This window comes from Somniosus microcephalus, chromosome 9 (assembly GCF_052327205.1).
Source record: "Somniosus microcephalus isolate GS21.2 chromosome 9, FLI_Smic_1.0, whole genome shotgun sequence".
NCBI classification, from domain to species: domain Eukaryota; kingdom Metazoa; phylum Chordata; class Chondrichthyes; order Squaliformes; family Somniosidae; genus Somniosus; species Somniosus microcephalus.
In genome coordinates this window covers 128018743-128036044 of record NC_140995.1, presented here as the reverse complement: position 1 = coordinate 128036044, position 17302 = coordinate 128018743, and the positions used below count along the sequence as shown (strand labels likewise).

The 17302-nt window shown below is 46.5% G+C and overlaps 1 protein-coding gene across 2 annotated transcripts in view; it reads left to right on the top strand.

Annotated features, from left to right (window-relative positions):
• Positions 1-15916: 15916 nt before the first annotated feature.
• Positions 15917-17302, top strand: part of lama2 (laminin, alpha 2) — a 600632-nt gene continuing 599246 nt past the window's right edge. Inside the window, exon 1 of one of the 2 annotated variants that reach the window (XM_085997158.1) lies at positions 15917-16052. In XM_085997158.1, the coding sequence (XP_085853284.1) occupies positions 15977-16052 (76 nt within the window). In that variant the 5' untranslated portion in view covers positions 15917-15976. The remainder of the gene's footprint in view (positions 16053-17302) is intronic. The other variant, XM_085997157.1, reaches the window with a different exon arrangement.

The following is a 17302-nucleotide window of genomic DNA, read 5'->3' as shown; positions in this document are numbered from 1 at the left end:
CACGGGGGCCGTGCGCATGCGTGCCGGCGTCAAGGCGGCTGCGCAACGGCCGTGCGCCATGCGTGGTTGCCGTTTAAAAAAAAAAGCCAGAGCGGGCTCTCGCGGGCGGGCGGCGCATGCGCGGTCAGTGCCAGCACCGCGAGGCGGCCCGCGGGGAGTAGGCAGGGAAACCCCGCGGGCTGGCGGCCGTTGGAGCGGCTCACTTCGGGCCCCGACACCGTCAAACCTGAGAGGGGGAAGTAGAGAGAGACAGAGAGGGAAGAGGAGAAGGAGAGAGAGGGAAGAGCAGAAGGAGAGAGCGGGAAGAGGAGGAGAGAGAGGGAAGAGAGAGAGATAGAGAAATTTTTGGAGCTTCAGGCCTGCCTGCAGCGGGCCTGGAGACCAGCACCGAGTCCCCCCTGCGCGAGGGTGAGGAGGAGGGAGGGGGGGTTGCTAAACACAATATAAAACTGAAATAAATTGTTAATTAATTCCCTAACACATAATTCAAATATTTACCTTAGTTCCCTAACACACAGAAAGTGTGGGGGAAAAAATCGTGGAAAATCAAGATGGCGGCCACTCACCTCGGTTCAGAAGGATAAGGCCCGCCCACACACGCACCGATTGGTCGACCGGTCAGGTCACCGAAGCGTAGGATTGGTCAATCGTCGAGTCACTCGACACTCAACTGTAGGAAGACCTCGATGTCACACGGTCGCTAAATGAGATGCTAATGAGCGGAACGCTGAACGTTTTTGGGATACCGCGGGCGGGATTTTTATCCGGCCGAAACGTAAATACACCGATGACCGGTCCGGAATCGCAAGCTTTCTTTTGAGGCGACGCGCGCGTCGGTACGCTCTGTAACTTCCAAACGTATCGAGACCAGGCGGACAGACAGACAGACATCGGGACAGACAGAAGAGCCGCTTTATATATATAGACTAGCTGGGGGAGCCCGGCGGTGCCGAGGCTTTCTCGAGGGCATGTTGTTGTTGGAAGAGAGAGAGGGAGCGACTGGGGGGAAGAGAGAGAGGGAATGAGAGAGAGAGAGAGGGAATGAGAGAGAGGGAAGGAGAGAGAGGGAAGGAGAGAGAGAGAGGAGAGAGAGAGCGCGACGGGGGGAAGAGAGAGAGCGCGACGGGGGGAAGAGAGAGAGCGCGACGGGGGGAAGAGAGAGAGTGCGACGGGGGGAAGAGAGCGAGCGCGATGGGGGGGAAAGAGAGAGAGCGCGACGGGGGGAAAGAGAGAGAGCGCGACGGGGGGAAAGAGAGAGAGCGCGACGGGGGGGAAAGAGAGAAAGCGCGACGGGGGGGGGGGAAGAGAGAGAGCGCGACGGGGGGGGGGGAAGGTGGCCCGATGGACCCCTGCGAAGGAAGAAGGTAAGCTCTCCCACCCCTTCACTCTTTCCCTCCCTGTCCCGCCCCTTCACTCTTTCCCTCCCTCACCCTCTCTCTCCCTCCCCGTCTCTCCCTGCTTTACTCTCTCACCCTCCCTCCCCCCCCTCCCTGCCCTCCCCCCTCTCGCTCCCCCTCCCCCTGCCCTCCCCCCTCTCGCTCCCTCGCTCCCCCCACCCTCCCTCGCTCCCCCCCCTCTCGCTCCCCCCCCCTCTCGCTCCCCCCCTCGCTCCCCCCCCACCCCCTCTCTCTTCTCCCCCCCCCACCCCCCTCTCTCTTCTCCCCCACCCTCTCCCCCACGATTTCCCGAGGCTCTCTCTTTTCGCCCCCCCCCGCGATTTCCCGAGGCTCTCTCCCCCCCCCGCGATTTCCCGAGGCCCCCCGCGATTTCCCGAGGCTCTTCCCCCCCCTCCGCGATTTCCCGAGGCTCTCTCCCCCCCGCCCCCCGCGATTTCCCGAGGTTCTCCCCCCCCCGCGATTTCCCGAGGCTCGCTCTCCCCCCCCCGCGATTTCCCGAGGCTCTCCCCCCGCGATTTCCCGAGGCTCTCCCCCCCCCGATTTCCCGAGGCTCCTCTCCCCCCCCTCGCGATTTCCCGAGGCTCTCCCCCCCCCCGCGATTTCCCGAGGCTCCCCCCCCCGCGATTTCCCGAGGCTCTCTCGCCCCCGCCACCACGCGATTTCCCGAGGCTCTCTCCCCCCCCGCCCCCCGCGATTTCCCGAGGCTCCCCCCCCCCGCGATTTCCCGAGGCTCTCTCCCCCCCGCCCCCCGCGATTTCCCGAGGCTCTCTCCCCCCCCCGCCCCCCCGCGATTTCCCGAGGCTCCCCCCCCCCCGCGATTTCCCGAGGCTCTCCCCACCCCCCCCCCCGCGATTTCCCGAGGCTCCCCCCCCCCGCGATTTCCCGAGGCTCTCCCCACCCCCCCCCGCGATTTCCCGAGGCTCTCCCCCCCGCGATTTCCGAGGCTCTCTCCCCCGCGATTTCCCGAGGCTCTCTCCCCCCGCCCCCCGCGATTTCCCGAGGCTCTTCCCCCCCCCCCGCGCGATTTCCCGAGGCTCTCCCCCCCCGCGATTTCCCGAGGCTTTCTCCGCCCCCCGCGATTTCCCGAGGCTCTCTTTCCGCGCCCCCCCCGCCCCCCGCGATTTCCCGAGGCTCTCTTCCCGCCCCCCGCGATCTCACGAGGCTGTGTGCTGGCGTCACGGAGGCCGTGCGCATGCGTGCCGGCGTCAAGGCGGCTGCGCAACGGGCGTGCGCATGCGTGGTTGCCGTTTTAAAAAAAAAGCCAGAGCGGGCTCTCGCGGGCAGGCGGCGCATGCGCGGTCAGTGCCAGCACCGCGAGGCGGCCCGCGGGGAGTAGGCAGGGAAACCCCGCGGGCTGGCGGCCGTTAGAGCGGCTCACTTCGGGCCCCGACACCGTCAAACCTGAGAGGGGGAAGTAGAGGGAGAAGGAGAGAGAGGGAAGAGGAGAAGGAGAGAGAGGGAAGAGAAGGAGAGAGAGGGAAGAGGAGAAGGAGAGAGAGAGAGGGAAGAGAGAGAGATAGAGAAATTTTTGGAGCTTCAGGCCTGCCTGCAGCGGGCCTGGAGACCAGCACCGAGTCCCCCCTGCGCGAGGGTGAGGAGGAGGGAGGGGGGGTTGCTAAACACAATATAAAACAGGGAATTAATTAACAATTTATTTCAAACACATAATTCAAATATTTACCTTAGTTCCCTAACACACAGAAAGTGTGGGGGAAAAAATTGTGAAAATCAAGATGGCGGCCACTCACCTCGGCTCAGAAGGATAAGGCCCGCACACAACACGCACCGATTGGTCGACCGGTCAGGGTCACCGAAGCGTAGGATTGGTCAATCATCGAGTCACTCGACACTCAACTGTAGGAAGACCTCGACGTCACACGGTCGCTAATGAGATGCTAATGAGCGGAACGCTGAACGTTTTTGGGATACCGCGGGCGGGATTTTTTGTCCGGCCGAAACGTAAATACGCCGATGACCGGTCCGGAATCGCAAGCTTTCTTTTGAGGCGACGCGCGCGTCGGTACGCTCTGTAACTTCCAAACGTATCGAGACCAGGCGGACAGACAGACAGACAGAAGAGCCGCTTTATATATATAGAAGATATATGACAGGAGCCAGGTTATGATTTGAAATTGTTGAACTCTATGTTGAGTCCAGAAGGCTGTAAAGTGCCTAAGTTCTTTTGTTATGTTTGTCCTGTTTTCATTGTTAAATGCATGTGCAAATGGCAGTTAAGTGGACTACTTGCCAAATTCAGCAGCCTCATAATGGTTACATTTTAACATGTTTCTCTTTTAATAGTTAGCTCTAGAAAATAGAAACGTTCAGCAGCAAATCAATTTCAAAAACAAGTTTTTATTTAAATTGGCCACGTCAGCATGAGGTAGAAGTCAGCACCAACAGTAATGAAATGCTGGAAAAGGAAGAGCGGTTGACAGGTCCAGATTGTGGAAGACATTGGAGAACACTCAGAATGCATCCCTATCACTGCCATCGAGTGTACTGCTCCTGAATCAGCTATCTGGAACTGTCTGAGAAGCAGAACCCAAGAAGGCTCAAACTAAGTAAAAAATCGGTTTGTGATATATATGCCACTTTTTAGAATGAGGCCTGTAGAATACATTCAACTATGAAGATTGCTGTCTCAGTGGCAATCAAAATAACTACTACACTGAAACTCTGCCCAACAAGGTCTCTCCAGTGACCTTCTGCGGATATAGCACAGCTGAGACAATTTGCTGCTCTCAACAACTCACATCTAATCTCCTTTACAACATCAGCAGCAAGAAAGGCAAAGGCAGGTTTTTTTCCCTCAGTGACAAGGTGTGATATTACCATGTAGTGACTATACTGTTGGAGAAACAAATGGCAAAGCACTATATGGTTCAGCTCAGGGTACCTGTGGACCATGCTATGGCATATGTGAACAGAAGGGATACTTTTTCATGAATATTCGAATGGTCCTTTGAGGGCCTGGCATGCATGAACTCCAGGCATTGGGAATTCCCAGCCCTAGCCTCTCCTATTCCATTGGTATATGTATATCGATGAAAAATTCCCCATTGCCATTGTATGGATATGCATAAAATGGTCCTGCCAGATACACTGTGCTTTCATCCAAATTTTGGATCATCCATTCCATCCAAGGCCTCAGCACTTAGAATGTCTAATAAAGCCCCCTCATAGGAGCTAATGGATGCTGTTATCCAACAACGCCCCCAGTACATTTACACTATTAAAAACCAGCTTCTGCAAAGAAAGGAAGAGCATACATTTACCATGTATACACTGTGCTGCAGTGCTAGATGGCTTTAGCCTTTTATGCTCCTTTGCACTTGTGCTTACCCTACCTTCTTCATTATCATCAGTATTCTGTCTCATTTTCCCTGTTAGTTAGTTTCATAATAATTTATGCACCTTAGTCCATTGCAAGAATTATACAGTTAATGTATATAATTATAGGCGCCTCATAACAGTAGGTCTCAGAGGAAATACTTTTGCTTTGCTTGACATACTATTTGCAGTTGGGCAATTGTGATTACATTTGAAAACTGACCTATTTAAGGTTATTCAATAGTTTTGTGTGCTGGATATTTGCAAAATTGGAATGAGCTACTAAATCATTAGTATATGAAGCAATTTAAGTTAGAAATGTATTTTGCAATTTTTTCACATGCTAAGCAATTTCCAAGCAATTATTTTCTGAAAGGAAATACTTGAGAACAAAGTACAGTACTTTGCATTTTATCCATCTCCTAGTGCAGGGGGCCCTGAAACCCTGTGGGCCTTTAATCCTGAAATAAGTGCTGAGATCGATCTTCAGGGAACTCCTGCCTCTGACTATGCCAGATTGTGCAGGATCCTCATTAGCATGAACCTGGTAGGCTCGTTGCCACTATGGGCACTTCTCAGGCGCCTGCCACAGGACCTGGAAATCTGGAAAACTGCCTCGGAGGCAGCCAGTGACACTGGCACAAAAGAATACAAATTGTGGCATATTAGATTGCTTTATAGGGGAACTGTAAAATACAAAAAAAAGTTCAAAGTCTGCAGGTGTCCTGGCCAGGATTCTCTGGTGGGCTCTATTCTGTATGGCTGGAAGGTCATGGCTTTTTTTGTTTATGGAGCTTGCCTTTTGTGAGTATGGGACACTAGAGAAGAAAAGGTTTAGAAGGGACTAGATAACGTAGATCATGACAAGTTGTTTCATTTTGCCAAGAACAGTAAAACTAAAGGACGTGGCCTGCGCTTGAAGGGGGGTAAATTTAAAACACATCTGCGGAAGCAATGTCCTTGATTTTAACCCCCCCTCTCCACACACCAACGGGCAGGAAAGAGTCGGGCGAGTGGTTAAAATCCTAAAAATCAAAATCCTGCCTCCAAGCCGTTGCTGTAATATTTACAGTGGCGAATCAGGCCCTGGACGAGGCTCCTGCTAAAAGCAGGCGGGGGCCTACCTAAGATTTAAAAGTCATGGCCTGATGATGTAATTGGCACCGCAATGTAATTTTAAGGTCCATGCAGGGGTGTCTTGTGCTGTCTGCTGCCTGGCAGCAGCTGAAGGGATTGTTACTAGTCCTAGCCCCTTTAGAGCTACCCCGGAGCAGGCGTATTCCCCAGACGTTCACTTTCAACTAAAGTTAGAGGTAGCTGAATCCTAAAGACACTTAATTGGGTCTAAAGGTCCAGACTATCTCTCCCTAAAGGAAAGCAACAACCTGAAGATGTTACCGTCATCCAGATAGCACTTTTAATAAGTTTAGCTAGACTGTAACCTTCTGGATATTATGAGGGTCCGGAAAACTCCCCCAGAAAGACCAAACAGTTAGAAAAACATTACCTCTATCACTATTTGTTCTTTGCAGTTCCTTAAGACAGTACTGCCAATGAAGTTGTGCAAAGAATTTTATACAAAGCTTTATTAATAAATATCTGCAAGTGCATTCTGTTATCTTCTAATTAAACCTACGTCTCACTACTGCATGACCTACAACCATGACATTTTAAATATACAACGTTGATTTTGATATTTGTCACGTGGGGAGTGAGTGGTCTTGTGTGATGAGAACTCCTGCTTGCCAATCGTACCCTATGATGCACATCTAGATTAAATCACAGTAAGGGTACAATACTCCCAAGATACACAAATCTGTTCACAGTTTCCTCCACCTGATTATTCCCTCTGACTTTCTTCACTTATTTCTCCTCTCCTAAAGACTGCAACTTGTGCTGGATTATAGTATCCCAGGCTGAAAGGATTATTACTAGTCCTAGCCCCTTTTGGGTTACCCCAGATCAGGCGTATTCCCCAGACGTTCACTTTCAACTAAAGTTAGAGGTAGCTGAATCCTAAAGACACTTAATTGGGTCTAAAGGTCCAGACTATCTCTCCCTAAAGGAAAGGAACGACCTGAAAATGTTACCGTCCTCCAGATAGCACTTTTAATAAGTTTAGCTAGACTGTAACCTTCCGGATATTATGAGGGTCCGGAAAACTCCTCCAGAAATCTGCAACTCCTCACCAAAGAGTGTACAGAGATTGAGTTCACGAGTTTGATACAGAAGTACTATGCGAGACAATTCTAAAAAAATATAGATTTATTAAAGAACCGACATGTAACTTACAGCTGGTATTTCAATTGCGACATTAACAGTTCCAAATACAGAAAACTTACAATTCTATTATCAGAGATCGTTATTCTCAAATCTTAACTTCGTTACATTTTTACATTTCTCAGTCTTATTCCAGGATATCCACCAAAATCAAATACAATTACCTTTTTGATCCCCGAGACTCAAAGAGTTGAAGACTTGCAGAGCTTGCCTCTGAAGCCTGAGAATCGCTTTGCCCCTTACAGCGAATCTATCTTCCCATTTGAAAGTCCAATTTTTATACTCTTTCTCAGTGGTATATCCTTTGAAGTTTTCTGCTGATGTAAGCTAATTATCTCTAGTCATTTTTCTGTTGACCTCTGCTATTTTTACAGTCAGTTCATTTTGTAGCATCTTCTGTGTAGGTGCCTCAAACTTATCATAAAAACAATGTGATGGCTGGTGCATCTATTAGATGTCATTCTTACCAAGGTCTGCTGTTTGTATCTTTTTACGACATGTAAATTAAAAACACCTCAACCAGGTGCAACATTGTCTTCTTAGTTACCTCAACTGGTTGTAACACAGACTCGTGTCTCCTGTGTTTCATTTGATGTTATTTTTAAGAAAGCATATGTCATTCTTTCCGAAGTGTTGGTTTAAGACACTTTAACATTGTGTTCTTTCCAAAACTTCAGACTTTCAGGAACCTCCAACCTCCTGCTTCAATAAGGCTATTGTTTCAGTGTCAACAACTTATCTTATCTCAATAGCCTGTATGCTGTTTACAGCTTTTCCATTATTAGGTTTTTAGATTTTCAAACCTAGTATGTCATGTTTTAATAAAGTCAAAATTCTTTCATAGGATGGTGTATTTTTCTGAATATGTATATTGCTTATTCCTTCACACAGCAACAAGGCTGGAGGAGCGACTGGCATAAGAAAACTACTAGGCACTTGGTCTAAGCATTAAACAAAGCTTTAACCAACTGTTTTACAACATGGAGGTCTAGTTGTGTCCTTCATTAGTCCCTGTTAAGAATGTCCTGCGCAAGCTGGGCCCATGCCCGAGTATTTATACTCTCCCTGGACAGCGACACCCATAGGCTGCTCAGTATTATTTCATAAGTCTTTCTTTCATGAATGACTGATTCATATCAAGCCCCAGGTAAGTTTTAAAACTTTGCTTGTCTTTGAACTTCTTGTGGACCAGGAGGAGCAGGAGTGCATCCCCCAGGTCCTTCAAGGAATCGATGGGCTTCCCCAATCTTTGTGGAATCCCCAGCTTCGGCAGCACCCATTGCACATTGAAAGGAAACCCTGGCCCAGGATGGTATGTTGCCTCCCTGGTGCAAGGGTCAAGGCTGTCTTGGTGCGGCTGCAGGGCATTCTGGAGGGGGAGGGTGAACATCCAGTTATCGTGGTGCATATAGGTACCAACGATATAGGTAAAAAATGGGATGAGGTCCTAAAAGCTGAATATAGGGAGTTAGGAGGTAAATTAAAAAATAGGACCTCAAAGGCAGTAATCTCAGGATTGCTACCAGTGCCACATGCTAGTCAGAGTAGAAAAAGAAGGATATTTCAGATGAATATGTGGCTAGAGGAATGGTGCAAGTGGGAGGGATTCAAATTCCTGGGACATTGGAACCGGTTCTGGGGGAGGTGGGACCAGTACAAACTGGACGGTTTGCACCTGGGCGGGACTGATGTCCTAGGGAGAGTGTTTGCTAGTGCTGTTGGGGAGGGTTTAAACTAAAATGGCAGGAGGTTGGGAACCTGTGCAGGGAGACAGAGGAAAGGGAAGCAAGGATAGAAACAAAAGACAGGAAGGAGAAAAGCAAAAGTGGAAGGCAGAGAAATCAAGGGTGTAATTCAAACAGGGCTATAGTAAATAATAATTCTAAAAGGACTAAGAGTGTTCAAAAAAGAAGCCTGAAGGCTTTGTGTCTTAATGCGAGGAGCATTCGTAATAGGGTGGATGAATTAGCTGCGCAAATAGATGTAAACGGATATGATGTAATTGGAATTATGGAGACATGGCTTCAGGGTGACCAAGGCTGGGAATTCAACATCCAGGGGTATTCAATATTCAGGAAGGACAGGCAAAAAGGAAAAGGAGGTGGGGTAGCATTACTGGTTAAAGAGGAGATTAACACAATATTAGCTCTGATGATGTGGAATCTGTATGGGTAGAGCTGAGAAATACCAAGGGGGAGAAAATGTTAGTGGGAGTTGTATACAGACCCCCAAACAGTAATGCTGAGGTTGGAGATGGCATTAAACGGTAAATTAGAGATGCATGCAATAAGGTCACAGCAGTTATCATGGGTGACTTTAATCTACATATAGATTGGGCTAACCAAATTAGTAACAATACTGTGGAGGAGGAATTCCTAGAGTGTATATGGGATGGTTTCCTAGACCAATATGTCAAGGAACCAACTAGAGATAAGGCCATCTTAGACTGGGTATTATGTAATGAGAAAGGATTAATTAGCAATGTTGTTGTGCGAGGCCCCTTGGGGAGGAGCAATAATAATATGATAGAATTCTTCATTAAGATGGAGAGTGAAGTAGTTGACTCCGAGACTAGGGTCCTGAATTTAAATAAAGGAAACTATGATGGTATGAGATGTGAGTTGGCTAGGATGGATTGGGGAACGTTACTTAAAGGGTTGATGGTGGATAGGCAATGGCAAACATTTAAAGATCGCATGGATGAACTATAGAATTTGTTCATCCCTGTTTGGCATAAAAATAAAACAAAAAAGGTGACTCAACCATGGCTAACAAGGGAAATTAGGGATAGCATAAGATCCAAGGAGAGGACATATAAATTGGCCAGAAAAAGCAGTAAACCTGAGGATTGGGAGCAAAGGAGGACAAAGGGATTAATTAAGAGTGGGAAAATAGAATATGAGAGTAAGCTTGCTGGGAACATAAAAGCTGACTGTAAAAGCTTCTATAGATATGTGAAGAGAAAAAGATTGGTGAAGTCAAGCATGGGTCCCTTGCAGTCAGAATCAGGGGAATTTATAATGGGGAACAAAGAAATGGCAGACCAATTAAATACATACTTTGGTTCTGCTTAACAAACGAGGGCACAAATAACCTTCCAGAGATGTCGGGGAACATAGGGTCTAATGAAAGGGAGGAATTGAATGAAATCAGTATTTGTAGGGAAATGGTGTTAGGGAAATTGACGGCATTGAAGGCTGATAAATTCCCAGGGCCTGATAATCTACATCCTAGGGTACTTAAGGAAGTGGTCCTAGAAATAGTAGATGCATTGCTGGTCATCTTCCAAAATTCTATAGACTCTGGAATAGTTCCCATGGAATTGAGGGTAGCTAATGTAACCCCATTATTTAAAAAAGGTGGTAGAGAGAAAACGGCGAATTATAGACCGGTAAGCCTGACATCGGTAGTGGGGAAAATGCTAGAGTCCATTATAAAAGATGTAATAGCAGAGCACTTGGAAAACAATGACAGGATCGTACACAGTCAACATGGATTTACACAAGGTAAATCATGCTTGACTAAATACTGGAATTTTTGAGGATGTAACTGGTAGAATAGATAAGGGAGAACCAGTGGATGTGGTGTATTTGGACTTTCAGAAGGCTTTCGATAATGTCCCGCATAAGAGATTGGCGTGCAAAGTTAAAGCACATGGGATTGGGGGTAAGGTAGTGACTTGGCTAGAGAACTGGTTGGCAGACAGGAAGCAAAGAGTTGGAATAAATGGGTCTTTTTCCGAGTGGCAGGCAGTGGCTAGTGGGGTACCACAGGGATCGGTGCTAGGACACCAGCTATTCACAATGGCCCAGAAATTCGGGTCGGGGGCTTCCCGCGGGTGCAAGCACCCAACCTGCACTTACCTAGTGCGCCAGCCGTTGAGCTGTGGGCCCGCGTGGGATTCCGATCCTAGGCCTCCTCCAACTGCCGGCGCGCAGTGCTTACATATCCCAGGGGCGCAGTTAGTTCGATGCGTCCCCTGGGATCACGTGGGCCATGGCGAGCCAATGGTAGCAGGGAATGCTTCATTCATAAGTTTGACAGGAAGAGCTGTCAAACCTATATATACTAATATAAGCCCCAAAACATCACTAAAACCTCAAATTAATGTAAAAAAAAATCATTTTGTTAAAATAAACTATAAATGACATGAAATAACTATTTTAAGCAATAATTAAAATTTTTGAAAACATTAATTACATTTTCTAATGGGGCTAAAAATAAACTTACCTTTCTTTAAAGTATTTAAAAATAATAAACCTGTGGAAAAAAGGTTTTAATTTTAATTAATTCATCACTTACCTTGTTAAAAGCAGGCCTTGCGCTTGCTTTTTAAAAGTGTAACTGCTGGAGACTTACCCTCCCGGAGAAACCTGCAAAAAAACCCGTAAGTTCAATGCGCACGCGCTGCCTCTCCGGTGCACGTGTTCGACTTCTAAACCCCTTCTTTCAGGGGAATGGAAGTGCCGGTTTTCTGCGCATGCACAGTGCATGCACGAAACTGGCACTTTCGTTGGGCCTATACGTGAGTACCCCGTGCATACTCACACGTTGGGACCCGAATTTCTGGGCCTATATATATTAATTATCTAGACGAGGGAACTAGATGTAATATCTCCAAGTTTGCAGATGACGCAAAGCTGGGTGGGCATGCGTGCTGTGAGGAGGATGCAGAGAAACTCCAGTATGATTTGGACAGGTTGGGTGATTGGGCAGATGCATGGCAGATGCAGTATAATGTGGATAAATGTGAGGTTATCCACTTTGGTGGCAAAAACAGGAAGACAGATTATTATCTGAACGGCAATAGATTGGGAAAAGGGGAAGTGCAACGAGACCTGGGTGTCATAACATAAGAACATAAGAACATAAGAAGTAGGAGCAGGAGTAGGCCATACGGCCCCTCGGGCCTGCTCCGCCATTCAATAGGATCATGGCTGATCCGAACCTAGACTCACGTCCACTTCCCTGCCCGCTCCCCGTAACCCCTAATTCCCTTGTCAGCTAGGAAACTGTCTATCTCCGTTTTAAATTTATTTAATGTCGCAGCTTCCACAGCTCTTTCCTCATAAGTCAACCCCCTCATCTCTGGAATCAACCGAGTGAACCTTCTCTGAACTGCCTCGAGAGCAAGTATATCTTTTCTTAAATATGGAAACCAAAACTGTATGCAGTATTCCAGGTGTGGCCTCACCAGTACCCTGTATAACTGAAGCAAATTCCATAGATTTACTACCCTCTGAGTGAAGAAGTTTCTCCTCATCTCAGTTTTGAAAGGGCAGCCCCTTATTCTAAGATTATGCCCCCTAGTTCTAGTCTCACCCATCAGTGGAAACATCCTCCCTGCATCCACCCGATCAAGCCCTTTCACAATCTTATATGTTTCGATAAGATCGCCTCTCATTCTTCTGAATTCCAATGAGTAGAGGCCCAACCTACTCAACCTTTCCTCATAAGTCAACCCCCTCATCTCTGGAATCAACCGAGTGAACCTTCTCTGAACTGCCTCGAGAGCAAGTATATCTTTTCTTAAATATGGAAACCAAAACTGTATGCAGTATTCCAGGTGTGGCCTCACCAGTACCCTGTATAACTGAAGCAAGACTTCCCTGCTTTTATACTCCATCCCCCTTGCAATAAAAGCCAAGATTCCATTGGCCTTCCTGATCACCTGCTGTACCTGCATATTAACCTTCTGTTCCTTGTGCACCAGTCGCTGAAGGTAAGCATGCAGGTGCAGCAGGCAATTAAGAAGGCAAATGGTATGTTGGCCTTCATAGCGAGAGGATTTGAGTACAGGAGCAAGGATGTCTTGCTGCAGTTGTACAGGGCCTTGGTGAGACCACACCTTGAGTATTGTGTGCAGTTTTGGTCGCCTTATCTGAGGAAGAATGAGAGGGGATCTTATAGAATTCTAACAGGACTAGATGCAGGAAGGATGTTCCCGATGGCGGGGGAGTGCAGAACCAAGGGTCACAGTCTAAGGATAAGGGGTAAGTCATTTAGGACTGAGATGAGGAGGAATTTCTTCACCCAGAGAGTGGTGAACCTGTGGAATTCTCTACCACAGAAGGCAGTTGAGGCCAACTGATTAAATATATTCAAGAAGGAGTTAGATATATTTCATAAGGCTAATGGGATCAAGGGATATGGGGAGAAGGCAGGGATAGGGTACTGAATTTGGATGATCAACCATGATCTGATTAAATGGCGGAATAGGCTCGCGGGGCCGAATGGCCTTCTCCTGCTCCTATCTTCTATGTTTCTATGTTTCCCCATATCTGTCATAAAGCAGAAACCATGGCCTGCCCCTTCCACCACAAATCCAGGGAATCCCCTCCAACCGCTAACTGCTGGAGACCATTCCCACGGGTCCCCGGCTGCGGCCTCCTGCAGCCAACTTCCCATTCCCACCCGCCCGCTGGCCAGGTAGTCAACCTGTCCGGCTGTTGGGCGTGATTCTGGAAATATTTATTTAAATGAAGCCCTGCTGTTACGATCGGCAGGGCCTCCACGTCCCCGACCTTGCCAGGTTCATCGCTCGCTACTGGGCTCCGGCGCACCCTTCCCGCCCCCTGTAAAAGTTGATGCCATTATTTCAGTAAGCATGTGGTGAATCTATGGAACAGGTTCCCTCAGAAGGCAGAGGGAGCAGGAAGTATTGCTTCATTAAAATGCAAATTAGTTAGATTTCTGTCACAAAACAATACTTTGGAATACAGTATGTGAGTAATCTGAGACATAAAATATGATAAAATTTAGTAAATTTGAAAGAAACAGGAGACTTTGAACCTATGCTTCCCAAAGATTTTCATCACTGACGGGTTTTCCTCACCGCCTGTCTGAGTCTGTCTTGGACTAATTGATAGAGATTGATTAACATGCTTAGTCATCAACTCCATTATTGTTGTAGCATGCAACTACCTGGATGGTAGATGGTGAATGAGATGCATCCCTCGTCTTTTTTGGTTTCACAATTCCAATGTTCCTATCAATTCCAGTTAGGTTAGGGGGTACAGGGCTATTTGGTTCAGAATCATGGTAAGGAAATTGATGAGTGATTTGGAAGGGTCATCTCGATGGACCAATGTTATGTTCACATGTACATCCAACATTCCTTCACCTTAAGTACATGAATGCCTGAAAGGGAATACACGTATGGAAGGTTTAGGGTAAATTTTGTGAGGCCTTTTGCCACAAGCATGCAGCCAGGAAATAGTGGAAAAATATGGGTGTGATTTTCAATCAAATTATCTCAATGAATTTTCTGATATGTGCGGCTGCATAGTAGGCCCTGCTGGAGGTGTGTGGCCTTACAAAATGTATTCATTGTTTTCTAGGGGGTCTGGGCATGTGACCCAACTGCCCAAAAGTTTAACTTTTTACACTTTATTTGGTGCATTTTTCAGTATTTTGTAATCTATAATAAACACATGCATTGCACATTTTGGGAATCAATTATTTTTCTTTACATTTTAAAACATATTTCACCCAGTAGCAGCAGATAATCTATGACTGGAAGAATTTTTAAAATTAATTTTATTCTTTTAAAGAAAATTTGCCATTGCCGGTTATGGAAATCAGGCGTATTTATTTTATATAATACAGGATTTGCAGTTGAAATCCCACTTGTCAGCCACTGTTAACCCCCCCCCCCTTGCTGTAACCAGACACCCTCTGCATCTGTCATCCCTCCTCTTGTAATTGAGTAAACTAGGCCTGTATTCTCTTGAATTCAGAAGAATGAGAGGGGATCTCATTGGAGCATACAAAATGATTACAGGGCTTGATAGGGTGGATGCTGGGAGAATGTTTCCCTTGGCTGGGGAGTCTAGAACCAGGGGCCACAGCCTCAGGATAAAGGCTAGACCATTCAGGACTGAGATGAGAAGAAACTTCTTCACTCAGAGGGTGGTGAATCTTTGGAATTCTCTACCCCAGAGGGCTGTGGAGGCTCATTCATTGGGTATATTCAAAACAGGTCGATAGATTTCTGACCAGTAAGAGCATCAAGGGATATGGTGATAGGACCGGTGAATGGAGTTGAGGCAGAAGATCAGCCATGATCTCATTGAATGGTGGAGCAGGCTCAAAAGGCTAAATGGCCTACTCCTGCTCCTATTTCTTATGTTCTTATGTATCTCCCTTCCCTGCGCACCTATACCTTTCCCCTTCATCCTGCTGCCCCTCACTGGTCTTACTTCCCCACATCGCACCAATGTATTCACCTCATTGCAAACCTGCCAAGAATATCGTGATCATTGTGCATTTTTCAGCGGCACTCCACACCCCCTTGCAGTAGTCCGACACCCAGCACCTCCCCTCCCCTCCCCAATGCGCCTAAACTCAACCACTGCCATCCCAGTGCTGCTGTCACCCAAGCACCAAATTCCAACATCACAATATAGTAGGACCACACCCGCCATTCTTCATCGCTCAGGACATCCACAATTCTGCTATACACGACCAGACACTGATGTCGCTTTCCCAGTGCTCCCACATGTCGCAACATTCCCTCCCAGTTCCTGCAGAGCACCAAAAACTGAGAACTTAGTGAAAAATCAAAAATCCCTCTTTTTAAAAACAAAAGCACATAATTCGGCACAAATGAACACGGGAAACAGGAAATTCAACCAATAAAAAGTACAAATTATTTTGATGCATGTGGCCCTTGGCTTTATTATATAGTGCCCAAGCATGTGTTGTACATGGTGAATGGTGAAGTTGAAAGTTGCGGGCAGTCTCGGGACTCGACTTCCCGGACAGCCTTGACGCTGCCCCTGCCTCGGGCGCGAGGCGGCGCTGGCGCTCGCCCTGTGTCTGCTGCGGGAGCCAGGGCGCAGCGCAGACAGCAGCACAGCAACGGCACTCAACTCAACTCAGCGCAGACAGACAGAAGAAAGTTTGCAGCTGAAGTGAGTGAGAGCTCTGGTAATGAAGTGAGAAAAGCACAAAACAGCAACAAAATGAAAACTTCTCGTTTGCTGGTGTTTGCGGCCACTACACTGTTATGTTGGCACTGCAGTCGCGGTCAGCAGAGAGGTAAGAGAAAGGTGACAGTTATATTCGTGAACCTGTATTTGGACCAACTTCAGAAATGTTGGAGTGCTGTATGTTACAGTCACGGAAACGTATGATTATTCTTGAAGTATAATTTTGTGGAGAATACATACTTAAAGCCACAACATTGGAGGTAATCATAAATAGCCCAATAACAATGGGACTGTAGTAATGCACTGTCAATGTAACCTGGTTATATTCGAGTTGGAATCGAACTGTATGCTAATTTCTAGACTTGAATATAATTGAGAAGTTGAGGAGTTATTAATATGGTGTATATTACAATTATAATAATACACATAGTAGGGATAGTGAAGATGAAAACGGGTTTCTAAACAAATTGTGTTGCACGTTTATTAATCTGTTTTGTCTCTGGTAGCATATATGAGAATTGTGAAGTGTGTTTACGTGCTCATCACTGAATTTGAGGATACTGACTTTTCTCTTATAAAAGTTTACTGCTTGCTGTTTCCCCACTCCCTTCTGATCTCGGGAGTGAAACACTAACAATACACTTTATTGACAGATGGATCTGCTTGATTGCCAATTTGTTGGAAACTGCGATGTTCAAAATCAACAGGGAATTTTGCAGTTTAACAAAGAAACCATACACATTTTTTAAAGGATGCATACATTCCTGTGGAATGCCATGCCCGCAATATTTGTGATATTTTCAACAACTGAAAGTTTTATTTATGTTGGGTATTTCATCTCTTTATTGTTGCAGAATTGATAAAATGTTGCACATCAATGAAGGTTTTCATAGAACAGAATTACAAACAAACCTATAGAAAAACAAATGTATTCGTACTGAATTTATAAACAACTGTTAAAGATAGTTCTTGCAATTATGGAAAAGTTAGTTAAGAAAGCAACAGATAGTGGGTATAGTGTAGCATGCAAGTTATTCTACAGTTTGTTTGAATCACTTTTGTGGCAGGGAGAAACTTTGGAGCGATTAAATTGGGTGGAATTGGCAGAGAAAAGACTACATATTTGAAGGTTGCAGTGTTCGGCACATCTTTCTTTAGGGAAGTTATTTTTGTCCATTCGTTTTAACGGGTACGGTCAGGTAGTGGTTATATTACTGGACTAATAATCCAGAGAACGTGAGTTCAAATTCTACCATGGCAGTTCGAGAACTTCAACTTAAAAAAAAGCTGGGATCAGTAACCGTGACCATGAAGCTGGTGGATTGTCGTAAAAACCCAACAGGTTCACTAAGTCCTTTT